General features: G+C 40.9%; 1 protein-coding gene across 5 annotated transcripts in view; it reads right to left on the reverse strand.

The window, feature by feature from the left end:
• Nucleotides 1-12,176, reverse strand: part of lnx1 (ligand of numb-protein X 1) — a 34,691-nt gene extending 22,515 nt beyond the window's left edge. For 2 of the 5 annotated variants that reach the window (XM_086161343.1, XM_086161341.1), the window contains exons 1-3: nucleotides 12,088-12,176; nucleotides 11,894-11,959; nucleotides 8,054-8,572 (exon numbers count right to left, since the gene is read on the reverse strand). In XM_086161343.1, the coding sequence (XP_086017469.1) occupies nucleotides 8,054-8,505 (452 nt within the window). In that variant the 5' untranslated portion in view covers nucleotides 8,506-8,572; nucleotides 11,894-11,959; nucleotides 12,088-12,176. Of the gene's footprint in view, nucleotides 1-1,707; nucleotides 2,397-8,053; nucleotides 8,573-11,893; nucleotides 11,960-12,087 lie in introns of those variants that run through there. The other 3 variants (XM_086161345.1, XM_086161344.1, XM_086161342.1) reach the window with 2 other exon arrangements.
• Nucleotides 12,177-14,168: the final 1,992 nt, after the last annotated feature.

Genomic DNA, 14,168 nt, shown 5'->3' on the forward strand with positions numbered 1-14,168 from the left:
GAGCAATGAAGCAGGTAGTTAGGAGCAGGCAGAGGTGCGCGGCTGTAGGCTGCTCCTGTCAACACGTTATGGATAAAGACAAATGGCGTACCACTGCTCGCTAGCCAGGCAGAAAAGCACCACGTCTGCGTTTGTCTACTTCTGGGTTCTCTCTCTGTCATGTCATAATCTCCAACACCTTAGTGTCACAGTTACCAAGACACAATCAAACACATACCCTCATCCTTTCTATCCCAATTTCTCACCCAACTGAATGACAACAGTTTTGAAGGACGTGTTATTTGTCTTTTTCTTTTTTATCTATTTGCAAACCTCGAAATGACCCACATACCGGGTATGTTGGGTGCCCTCACCGCAGCAGCAGAATGCTTGGCCAGATGGAGACCGAGCGGAGGATGTGACCTTATACCCCGCTGTCTCCTCTCATCTCACCTCCGCACTCCTCTGATGCTCACTCACAGTACTCATCCACATCAGTTCAACTCTTAACACATCCCTCCTCTTCCCGAGTCTTTCACATTCACTCAAATCTGAGGGGCTTCTCGCCGCCGCTTTTCTCCGTCCAACCCACTGAGGTTTGCATTTCGCTGCTTTCTCTTTCTCTCCCTCCCCCTTTGGCATCCCTTGCTGCCCAATGTGGGCTCTTGGTGCTAAAGCCCCATTCACTGGAAAGAGCGTACAATGAAATGAGGGGATTTGTGAGGCGCTCTATTGTTCCATGTATTCATGCGGTATAATAGGACGTTTCCGACAGGCTGGAGCGAAGAGCAGTAGACCTGGCGTCACATGGAGCTGCTAGACATATTCAACATGATCTCCCACACAGAGTCTGAGCACCAATGCTGAACAGAAAACACTGTGCAAGCTTGTGGAGCATAGAGAGTTTTTACATGTTAATCTTTAGGATTCTACAAAGTCCACAAATTGTCAACTATCTCATTTTGTAAGAATGAATTCATTTTAGAAATTCTGTAAAAAAAAAGTGCATTTTATAGCAAAGTCATCAACAACAGTTTATCGTTTGAGTATTAACGAATGTCATTGTTATAATCTAGTTCAATTTTATAGCGTTTCTTTTATTATTGTTCGTCTTACATAAGACTACGCAGTATTTGACGTTGTCTATCGAGCAAACAATATCCAGGAGGGAAGAGAACGCTGCTTGGGAATATCTAAGCTGAGGTGAAAGTCAATCTTACAAACACACGCTGTTGTCACAACAGTTTAAAGGCTCAGCCAGACTCCACACCGTGCTCCAAGCCTTTCACACTGAACCCATGGGCGCTGACATTTCCTTCAAATTAAATAAACTAGTCATAGTCAGAGTCACACATGCTGGCAAAGGCAGAGATGCCTTGCTGCAATGCTGCTCTGTAGTGTCCAAAAGGTTCTGGACAGCACAGAGCCGGACCTGCTAGCACCACCGCATCTCACTGTGAGACAAATCAATGAGCAAAGCATGAAGAAGCAACTCTGTAGTCACTTGAGTTCTTCGGTACACGTGGACGTCTGTAGTTTGCAAGCAAAACATAAGCCGTGGCGCCTCGTACACCGACATGTAGCAAGCGACAAACCGAGAAAAAAAAGCAGAATAACAGACTGTGCGTGTTAATGGATGGGAGATATAAGTTGGATGTGGGTGAAAGGATGCAAGAGGAGGAGGAGGAGGAGGAGGAGAAGGAGGAGGAGGAGGATTATTGTACTCACAGCTCAGAATAAAGGATGTGCAGGTTGCCCAAATTGTCTGTGTAGTTGGCCGGGCTGAGCCAAGGCAGGACCAACAGCAACAAAGCCTTCATGGTAAACACTCTGCTCCTTTTCTTTCCCTCTTTCCTTTTCTCTTCTCACTGCACCGAAGCTCCTTCCCCCCCTCCCCCCTTCCCTTCCCTTCCTCCTCCACCACCACCTCCAACACTCGAAACCTGGCCGTAGTGACCTCCCTAACTCCCTTGTATTGTCTGGCCAGAGGTGCTCTCAGATCAGAATAAATCCTTCACTTCCTACCTTGTCAGCCCCTTCTGTCTCTCTCTCTCTGCCCCTTCTCTACCTCTGCTTCTGTGAGCTTTGCAGGTTCTTCCTCTACCTCAGGCTGGCTGCCTGGTCATTTCAGCTGCAGAGGCAAACGGGCCAGTTGCCAGAGGTTGAAGATGAAGCGAAGGAAGTGGAAGAAGCGGTAGCAGCAGGTGCAGAAGAGAAGTCCCGTTGTTGCACAGGAGAAAAAAAGGAGAAAGTGCAAGAAGATGAGGAAGGAGACCCATGAAAAGGTGGCACATTTGGAATACAATTTGAGATGTGCAGCCCCTTAATCTGCTCTGGGCAGTGGTGAGCTGTAAGAGGATTTACGCTTGTATGCGTGTATGTGCATGCCTGTCTCCCTCAGCATACGTGCATTTGTGGGTGCGTGTGTATATGTCAGAGGGAACAGCGCAGGCTGTGACTTATACTGCAGCAGAAACCACTGAGGGGGGAGATGGAGCAGACCAAACAAAGACCGGAGGGGGGGAGGAGGTACCTGGTGCTGTGATGATTGGCTCTGCCTTCCCACCCATTTACACATTCATACCTGCACACACTCCTATACATTTGGGCGTACAGCCTCTGCATTCACCTCCTCAGACTGCACTTACATTGGCCCGTGGAGGGGACGGTAGAGGGGAGGCGGAGGATTTGTTGTCACTACATCCTCACCCCTCTACTCTAAAGATGGACTGTCCATCGTGCAGCAGATTTGGTCTGATTACTGAAAAGAATCTGCCTACATATGTGGGGAGAAAGAAAAGAGAGCGCACGTCTAGCAAATCGATATGCGGTCAGGGATGGCAGCTTTTTTTTCTATGAGTGACAGGAAAAGAAGAATAAAAACTAGACTTAATATATATTCATTTATACTCTTTCATTTATACTTTCAATTTCATAAGGGAGATAAAGGTAAATTTGAGCATACTTAGATAACCCAGTATCCTTGAGGGCAAAACATTTTAGTCATCGCACTTTGGTTTCATCTTTTGAGCGAGGATCCCTAGAAAGCATTTAGTTGTACAAATGGCCAGAGGAGAGCTTTGTGCCAGCAGCCAGAGTTAGATACTGATTGCAACAACTGGTATTTGCTAAAAGCTGTTATTAGATTGTGAATACGAAGGCAAGATACATTTAGGAAATTAAAACGAGGCTATGTGAAGAGTGCACAAGATTACTTTATCCTCCCTCGCCGTCTTTTTCATTTTCCCTGTGATCTCACTGCCATCCCTCTCTCTGTAGTAAACACGGACCGGGGGGAAAGATTGCGTCTTTACACACACTCTCAAATTAGTTTCATTCCAAACTGTTAAATTCTCCTCTTGGTATCTTTTCTTGTACACTATTTTTATATTACATTTTGAATTAACCTCTTTCACAGCCTGGTACTAAATACATTTTTACCTGTCCCCCACGCGCTCTTTCTCTTTTTACCCTTTCCTCCTGTTATCCAATTTCATAGCGATGAGCTGTCTGCTCCCCCAAGAGACACATAACTGCTGTAAATACCCTGTTTGAATAAATATTTCATGGGTGGAGGTACTTTGGTTAGGGGCTGCCTTTATCTATGTTTGTGCGCTAATGCATGCATGCATGCGTACATGCTGAAGCAAAAGTTGTCCTGCGGTATTTGAACGTTGCGCACAGCAACAAGACCACAGGCCATGCAGGAAATGGAAATGTAATTGGATTGTGACAGGATGTAGTTTGTGAACAGAAACCAGTCTGCCCCACAGGAGTCATTTCATACACTACCATATTAGCGCGCACTCAAAAAAATACAGCACGCGCACACACTCTTACCCAATTATTCTTTTTGAGTCGGACTCATACCATGGCAGCCAATCATACTGATGGCTTATATGGTTTTTGGCTTAATGTCTTATGTTTTTGAGACCAAAAACAAGGCTTCAGTTGGCAGCTTATTAAATGATAACAATGTAGCAATGAGCAGTCATGTAGTGTATCAGAGAGGAAACAACACACACTCGATGCCTTTTTTTTTTCTAATGAGCCATCCCAAATCATGTCAACTAAAAAAAAAAAAAAAATGGGAAGGATTCCAACCAAAGAGGTACTTTTGTATGCATTTTTATTTCTCTGGCTCATGACAATCATTAATCATGTGGAAAATCGGTCTATTATCTTTGGGTGACTCAAGGGGAAGATGATTTCTCTCCCATCCATACATTCATGTCACACCAAAGCATTAAAAGTGCAGTCACAAACTGAAATCCAAAGATGCTTTTCCTCATTCTTATTATTTGGATGTCTGTTAGCAGAAATAATTCTTAATTAAAAATGACATAAGGTGATTCACTTGTGCATTTGTGGAAAAGAAGAGATTAAAGGTTGAAGTAGAAGTAGGGATGTACTTTAATCTAAAAATGTTGACAAAATAAATAAGCCATGGGTATTAAAAACATACTTAAAATATGTAAAATATGCATCAACATCAATATGGCGGTTCCTCCGACACATTGATGGCTGAGGCAATTTTTTCCTTATTTGATGAAGCAGTCAGCGCCACTGAGCCTCCACACCGACTGCCGTGCAACACAATATTGAAAAGTAATCAAGACTTCAGCCTGCAGCTCTTCCAAAGAGCTTGGCCTGGACCGTGCATTTCATCTAATTTTTGATGTAAGCTTTGGCTTTCATTTTATGTAAAAATATGCTGTATGGTTTTTAGGTCTGTCTGAATTTGTTGGTAAAAATGCACCATGTCATCTATTTAAATAATGTTGTAATGATTCATTCAGAGCGATATGTGAGGGCCTGTGGGTACATGCACGAGTGTAGTGTGTGTGTGAGCATAGGCGTGTGTGTTTGCGTGCGTTTGTGTATGCGTGTAAGGAGAAAAGGTTAACCCACACACACATACACGCAAAGCTAAGGGATAGAGATTTCAGAGGGGTGGTGCCTGGACAGTTTTTCCAAAATTTGGTTTAATGAGTTTAACTACGTAAAAAACCCAATGGGAATATTTTATATTCTGGTGACCCAACAATAGCATCCAAAAATTCACAAAAAAAATGATGAATACATTTTAGTTCCTTTAATGTGTTTTGTTAAACAGAAACAGGTCATATAACATTCTCTCCCTTCTCTGAGGAAGTGTTGTTGTAGCATTAGTAAATGCTAATACTATCACTTTCTTCACAGCAAGGGCGGCAATGGAATTTATTATCTATTTTGAATTACTGATGACTAGTTACCATGCACTATTGACTAAAAACAGGACCAACCACCTTCTATAGGTTTCAGATTTATGCCCAGTGATATGACAGAAAGTGAAACGAAAGTAAAACAACCTAGTGTTGTGTTAACATTTATCAAGACTTGTTTAAATGTCTTACCTTATATTATATTGGTTTTATATGAAAATGTGATTGGTGTTTTTTATTAAACCAAAACCAAAAGTAGAGGTTAAAGACAAACCCGAGTGGTCTTGATAAAAGTTTTGTTTCGGTGATGATCATCTTGTCTATTGGGATAATCTCCCAATGGTGTCTTTATTACTTTAAAATAAGTAATAAAGATAGTTTAACCAAAAGTCAGGGTTTTTGTGGCCCAGCTTTTATTGTGAAGAATTACTCGGCTTAAATGCTTCCTGAAAGATGTTATTACTGGTTTATAAATTACCAAGCCAGATGAAATATGACCAAATATTAAGTATATGGTAAGGTAATGTGTTCTTACACAAAAAATTTGAATAGACAGCGATGTCATTGTCAAAAGTAACATAAACTGTAATAGTACGAATAAGTAACTATGAGGAATACTTATGTATTCTGAAATAAATCACATACAGTCTTAAAAATAGTGAATAAAAACTAAAACTAAAAAGTATTGTGCCAAAAGTTACAATACTTTACTTTGATATTTATTTGGAAGGATAAAGTAACTTGGTAACAACAAAACTACAAAAGGATAAAGGTTTATCTTTCAAGAAAAACTGAGTTTTAGAATGTCCAAGTATAAGTGCATGTTACTACATGGCTCAGAAAGAGATAATCCCAGAAAGGGAGGACCGTTCACGTTGTTTGTATTCTATGTAAGTTTTTACAAGACAAGGACAGTGAGAAATTAAACCAACAATTATCAGCAACGATTATCAGAAGTCAGATTTTGTTCTCTATTGCACAAGCCATGCCCTGAATGACAATTTCTCCATGGAAAGGCCAATAGGGTCATGGATAATTAGACGAGTATGAAAACAGCAATGACCAGATGGCGTGATTGTCCCAGCCATTACAACTCCTGACCTGCAGCCAGATTCTGGGGTACAGCCAGATAAAGAGTCAGTGCAGTCACCAAAATACCAGTAAAATGGGACAATTATAACCCATATGGGAAACAATCTTGCAAACAGATAATTGCTGATTATTTCATTTTGATATATATAATTTTTTTCTTATTTTATGCCGTGAATTAAGCAACATTTTCAATTTTTTTTTTTTTTTTTATATTTGACCCACTATGCAATGGCATTGATTGATTGGATTGTCATATTGTATTTCAATACAGCCTATGCACTTGCTGGTAAAAAAAAAAAAAAAAAAAAAGATTAAAAAAGATGTATATTATTTATCTTTCTTATATACCTTCTATGAAATAAAGAATGCCAGCTTTGAGCCCGGTAAGAGACAATTTTTCCCAGCAACTGTTGCAAAGTGCTTGGTTGTTGGGTTTGTTGTAAATCATTTTAAAGAGTGTGCACCAGACATGCTCAACATGTAAAGTCTCTGGCACTATGTTTAGTATTTATTTATATATCTAAGTATTTGGCTCTATATGAATAAAATTTGACGTGACTTGACACGTAGAATCTTTCTGATCTTCTGAGTAAATGTGTATTTTTAATCAAATAAAATACAAAATATAAATTTTGACTTTGCAAAATTGCAAAAAAATAGAAATACAATAATTCTCGACAATTTACCCGATAGATCGTAATCAATTTAGTGAACTGTGAATGTGCAAATATCAAAAGAATAGCATAAATCTCAAAACTTAAAAAGTAAACAAAAGAAAGAAATGGTTAAAATGTGTTTCACTAAACTTTTTCCCATCCTTTCACACATTGTAGTCGTCCCACTGGAACTGGCCCCTCGCCCTCTCAGATAATACCGTCTAACTGTGGGAGAGTAGGTGAATCCCGCTGGAAGACAGCCTCAAAGCTTCACATCTCATTACAACATTCACACTGCATGGTAGAAAAGACTGGGAAGCCGTTGAGCAATGCAGAGAAAAGAAGAGAAAAGAAAATTTAATGGTTGGAGCCCAAGTTGGCTGTGCGTGCACAATAAATCAGCTGAATGGATACGCTTTGTGGGTGAAATCTTTTGAGATCCACTAATTATTCCTGAGGCCTTTGGGCAATTGGATTGTTAATGGGCATTAATGAAAACAGACCCAAACTGAGAAAACTCAAAGTTAAAAAAAAAGGGAAAAAAAACAACAACAACCCAACTTTCTTTAATGATGTATAAATAGGCAGGCAGAGCCTAGTTCAAATGAAAGTCTGGTTGGAGGAAGTTGGAAGAGCTTTCTCCAGTGGGACTGGAGCTGTGGGTTAATGATAACAGGAGGAAAGGAGTGTGGATCTTTAAGCAAGTGTTTACAGCATGCAAATACAGGTTTTAGCATACGCAAATTAACAGAGAGAATTTGAAGCGCTTGCTTATTTTAACCAATTTTCACTTCTTAGGTCCGTCGTTCTAAATTTCTCGCCTTAAGGCAGGGGTGTCACACTCGAGGCCCGTGGGCCGGGTCAGGGCAACAAATGAGTTTAATGCAGGTCGCAAAGCTAAAAGATACAAGGTTTCAGGGGTGAATTGGACAATAGGTATATTAACAGTAGTCAATATGTCATGATTTCACACGGCCGACCCACATGAGAATAGATTTTCCTCCATGTGGCCCCTGAGCTAAAATGAGTTTGACACCTGTGCTTTAAGGCTTCATAACATATTCCCTGCTAAGCAAAAAATAAAGAATGCTCGGGCTGTCCGTAGCGTTCCGACCATCCTACCTGCTCTTGATATGGTCGTCGAGTTCACCACGTGGCAGTGTTTCGGTGCAGTGGTCGGCGAAGGGGCAAGCCACAATAAGCTTGTCCAGTAGTTTGTGCACCAGCAAACTGGGCTTCCTGCAGCTCTGGAGCATCAGGGGCGTACGGCACACGGGACAGAAATCGCTCTCCAGCAGGAAACTGGTGATACACTCCTGGCAGTAGGTATGTCCGCAGGGTGTGTCCAGGGGTCTGATGAGCGGTTGCAAGCAGATGTGACAAATAAGGTCGTCGTCCACCTCGTCCTTGTAAAGGTACTCGTGGTTCTCCTCGAGCTGGTGGCTGTGGCCGCACGATGGGCACAGGTCAGGAGGTGGACACAGTTCATAATCTGACGGGGAGAGAGGTGGAGCCGACGCTTCAGCCATCGCCACGGAAAGTTCAGGATTTCCACCGTCCTCCTGGCTATTCATCAGCAAAGGACTTTGTGGGGCATCTTTTTCGATTCGGTGAGATGAACATCAGCGGCGGACGTCTACTCTATAAAAAAAGAAAACCGTGTAAGGACAGCGGGAATTAACATGCCAAATAAACAAGCTCGGAAAGCATTAATAACCCACTTTTCCAGAGAGACACGCAGATACTTGGATCTTACCAATCACACACTCATGGCCACGAGCAAAATAGGATGTGCTGCAATACCATAGTTTATTGGTGTTATGTTTCCTTTTTATATTCTCCTCATCAGGAAATGTAATAGAGCACAGAGGATACTTGAATGGACGTGAACATTAATTGTCATCACACCAGAAAGTGCATAGGAGACGCTGAAGAAACACGCCCATCACTCACTTAATCAGACATGCGTGTCACTCGTAATCTGTGATTTCGAACATGTCAGCTTTTGCTACACAGGTTGACTCTTAGCTCATCATTGCAAACCCGCCAGCTTGCGCACCATATCTCAAGCAGGCAGGCTTGAACACATTGACTCGAGCAGATGGGCTCAGTTAGACACACGTCACCCTGGCAACAGGCATCTTGTTGGCTCTCCTACAAAGCATTGCCGCTTTATTTCTGGACCCTTTTTTGGGTCTTGGCTGCATCATGAGAATCCAGATCATATTGTAAGCAACGATATAACTTCAATGTACATTTGAGTGCATTTTCCACATTTAACGAGACCGCATTCTCATGCTCTTGACATCAGTCAGGTTTAAAATCAAATTTGTCAATGGACAAAACCCCCAAGTAACCATGGAGTGTTCTAGACAAACATAACATTATTACAAAAGCACTATGGAAATGGTGCACAGTGAATTGGGACAGCAATAAATGCTTGGTGTCCTTGGTGAGTCTGACAAGGGAAGACTAACAGGAAGAGGCTAAGAAGTCTCGACAAAGATCAGCTTTCCCACAGTGAGTCTATGAATCGCACACTAGGACACCTGCTTTTCCAATGTCTTGCCTGATCGGGCGCAAAATAGCTACACAGGAATTGTTAGCGAAACAACAAAAGCAAAAGGAAGCAAGAGCAAATGTTCAACAGCAGGGGTCTGAAGTGGGAAAAAAAAGACAATTAAAGAAAAATTAAGATAAAAAAAGCTGTTAGATCAAGCAGGCCAAAATAATCCCCCTGATTTGTGTCTCTTTAGTCCTTGGAAATGTGCATTACAGGACACTGAAAAAGAGAGATTGGAATGTACAGCTGCTTTTTATGGATCACATCTATTTAGACGTCGACAAGAACCCAGTGACCATGATAAACTATGCAACGCATGAAGATTATACAATACTAATACTCTGAGTACACAAATACATGTACGTACATGTGCAAGGCTGCACATGCCTCCACACGCTAGCTTGTTCGATCTGGTGCAGAAAGCTGTCTCTAAGGAACACACCCCACCCTGAGGAACATCTATGCTCCTTATAGTTTGCTATCATTTGGGAAACATCGAGTCCTGTTCTACCTCTTTTTGCCTCTCTGGAAAAGACAATTGAAATAAATGTCGTAAAAAAATATGCATAAAGATTTTTTTTGTCTTATTTCATAATTTCATTCTGACCACATCTCATCTTCGCTTGAATCATTTTCGAGCTAAAGTCGTTTAAGTAGTAAAAATGTATACCCTTTTTTCTTCTTCTTTGAACGAATGTCATTTTAAATCTTTATGTGCCTCATACCTCAACTCTGGCGAGCCAGAGGAGTCATTTGTCTTTGACAGCATACCCTTTACTTCAGCCATCACACATGTTATTTAAGTGAGGCTGTTGATACACTCTCTGGCTCCTTTCCTATGAGCTAAGATGACTTAATGTGTTAATAACGACATAACGTTATGCCAACTCAGCTCCTTTCCTAATATTTTAACCTGAAAAACAACCCAATGACAGCAATATCGTGTCTGTCAGCACTTTCTCCGTGCACCGTGATCCTCCATGTTGCTGTGTACGGATCTAGGCCTCTCTGGTGAAATTAACTCAAACTTGGATCCGAGAAATGAACATGCCTTTGAAGGAAAAGGCACATTCTTGAAAAATCAAATAAATAGTCGTTTTAATCATTGTGGCGCAATGTTGAGGGAATGTTTCATAGCAGTGTTGCATAATGGCTTTGCTGATGATTGAGGACTTTTTTTGTACATGCTTAAATATATGTGGTTTGATATCCCATGATAATTTAAGTGGCGAAAGCATGCTTTCCTTAAACACTACCGATCAATCTAAGGATGATGGTGAAATGAATCTGTGCGCCCCCACCTCCCAACTGATCCTGTCACGGGAAGCTGGGACCTCGAGGAAAAGCCATTAAGCAAATGTTTGCACATAATTCATTTCAGTGGTCCTGATGATCACAGTAGCCTTCTGGTAGTAACTCAGCACTACTATCTTAAAAAAACAAAACAGAAACTACTCAGCCTTTTGTGTTTTGTCAAGACTTGCCCATGAAACACCAACAGTTCCAGTAAGAGATGTTTGACATGTTGTGTATAACGCAGAAAAGTAATAGGTTTAATTGATTATTATGATCATGTAACAAGACCTATTCAACAACGCAAAAATTTGGACATTCACCAAAAGAGCTGGTGTACTTGTGGATGGGTATTTATGAATACATAATATAAAAACAATGATTGCCAAGTGGCTCACAGGAGGGAAAAAAAATAATGTCTTCAATTTAATTCTGAAAAGTTATCCAGCTGTCCAATGCACTTAAAGTCTACTGGGACTCTTTTTTTCAAATCCAGAACATCTACTAACATTTGGAATAAAAAAAAAAAAAAATGAATGTGAATATGGATGTGAGGCCATCACCTGCTAAGCAATTCTATGCATTTATGTTTGTCTCTCTGGGTTCATAAAAATCTCTGCAGTGAGTTTAAGCCAGACCTGACAGCCCAGTCTGGGAGAACAGCTGCAGGCAGATGTGAAGCTCTATGAAGTGTGTCTAACTTCAGAATGGCTGACTGGACCTGCACTGATAGCACTGAACACCAACGCACGTGTGCACACACACACACACACACACACACACACACACACACACACGCATAAGGTGTGTGTGTGTGTGTGTGTGTGCGTGATGAGTGCGTGTGTCACACACACTCATCACGCATTCATCCCCCACCCCCACAAGTAGCAACAAATCTACAGATTTCACATAACTATTCAAACAAATGGATTAACATGACATACATAATAAAACTACATACAAATTCCTTCAATGCAAATAACCATTAGAAGAAACATGAACCTGGTTTTACTGAACAGAAGGACTGAAAAGTAAATAAAAAATGCTTTAAAGTTGTTGAACAACTCCCTGAATTTTACATTGGAAATGTTTAAAAAGACACTTACATAACATTATGGGTGGTGTTCAGTTGGGTAGTGTTCACCTGGACAGGTTAGGCTTCTGGGAGTGAACTGCACACAGAGGAGACGGAGAGAAAAGAAGACAGAATTCAATTACACGGTAAAGAAGACTATATCCCTGGTCCTGGAGATTTCCTTCCAATTGGTTAGTAGTCCTCAGTGGGTGAATTTCATCTGACCTTTAGTTAGGAGGGAATTCTTCAAGGCCCGCTGTAACACACGGCGACTCCAATAAGTCCAGACACAGCTTACCTCCCACGGGCCAAGGTGATCAGGAAGTGCCTGAGCAGGAGGGTGGAGCCAGCCTGAAAAAAAAAGGTAAACAGGAGGACAGCCCAAACCGGCTCTGGAAGTTCACAAGAAGATTGAGTTTCTTGTAAAGGGACTTTGGGGAAGAGGCATTCTCGTCTGGGAAACGTTGACACATTTCACACACGTCAGAAATATTTGGCTGTGAGAGATTTTCTAACAAATTTCAGGTGGCAGTGAAATAAATTGAATATGCAAAGGATTTCCTGCCGGGCATTGAACTAAACAGAGGGATCAAGTTCCATTACGTAAACAGGAAGCGCATAATCTTGGTAAATTTGTCAGACTTAGATAATGCCATGATGTACATCGAGCATGTACTCGTACCCAAAGCTTTTGTAGCGATTCTGTTTTGTTGTAGTGTTGCTTTTCTTCTGACAATAACTGCTTTTTCTAAAAATTGTGCATGAGACTCTTGTCTTTGTACGAAAACAGTCGTTATCCCGGTTTTTCAGATGTGGTTTTCCCCCTCGGCTGTTCTTACCTCATTCTGTTCTTTAAACCTGTGCGTCACAGGTGCTGCAGACTCAAAATGATTCTTCTTGAGTTTATTGTGATGACAATGGCGCTTAATCACTTGTTAACCATTATAAGGAGAGGATATTTTCAAAACAGCTGCAGTTCTACTCATTTTAAAAGCTGCATCTATATGATTTTAGAGTTTAGTGCTTGATGCCATCCTCTGTAATATGTGCTGTGTCTGTTCACTGTGCCTGTTATTCAGACAGAAAATATATGACACAGATATATCTAGGAGCATCTGACCACTCGGGCCTTTTCTTCTTTTTTTTTTATGAACCAAAATAGATTTCTGACTGTGCTCCCAGCAAACCAGAGACTATTTCCGGCCGTAACTCAAATACTCGAGCTTGGATATGGCAGCGATAATAAAAACCAAATATCCCCAGTATGAAAAACTTTTAAAATGTTATCACATCATTCATTTTTGAATGTTTCAGGCGCTTTCCTCCTCCTTGTTGAAAGAATCTTAAACCCCCTCTTGCTGATATCAAGTGTTATTTCTTTTGTTTCACCTCTCATCTAAGAAACTTCTTCCGCTGACAGAAGAAGCCTGTTGGATGAGAGACGAAATGTCCTCAGGGGAAGAAATTCAAGTCCAGTTGCACAAAAAGATTTCAACAAGAATTAACGATGACTTGGGTGACTGAGAACTTCCATAGACATAAAGTGTATTTATTATCTTCATAATGATATTTTGTTGTTGTTGTTGTTATTGCCGATTTCAATGTCGAGGTTATAATGGTTAACACAATGCCACACACATTTTTATATGAATATTGAAAGGTATTAGTTAACCTCACAGAAACTGGCTCTGATAAATCTCTTATACATTTGTAACTTGATTTAATTACAGATTGGTTTGATTTACCTTTAGCTATTCTGATAGCAGCTTTAAGGATATATCTTCTCTATTAGATTTTCATTTGTTATAATTCAATCTCTCCTTGCACAACCCTCCTACAAGACTGAGTCAGACATTCTGTATTTCAGAGGCAGTTTTCACTGGTTGAATGAAGGTTGATGAAAAAATAAATAGTTCTTTCAGTTCAACAGTTCTTGGTGACCTTTCGAGCTGTCACAACCCTCCCCGCTTCCTCTCCACATTGTCACTCTTGCCTGCAATTTAATCCAAGACAAAGGCGAACCGCACACTTGGAAAATGACAAATTCTGCATAGTAAATCAAATGGGCTGTTTTTGGATTTCAGTTTCTTGAACTGCTCAGTGTATTTCGAAGTATTGATTGGAACCCTCATCCTTTGAGATTTCTTGCGGAAACCACAGCTCCTTGCTGTTACCAGGGATTCAACTAGCCTATTTTATGCAGGTGAAAGCATCTCCACCTACGCGGGACAGTTTCTTTTCAAAATTCTCTTTACTGTGTACAAAAACACATATCCTGTTCTCCAAGCAGCTTCACTTTCCCCTGA

This window comes from Fistularia commersonii, chromosome 16 (genome assembly GCF_037954325.1).
Source record: "Fistularia commersonii isolate RoL2024-O1a breed Wild chromosome 16, RoL_Fcom_v1.0, whole genome shotgun sequence".
Taxonomy (NCBI): Eukaryota; Metazoa; Chordata; class Actinopteri; order Syngnathiformes; family Fistulariidae; genus Fistularia; species Fistularia commersonii.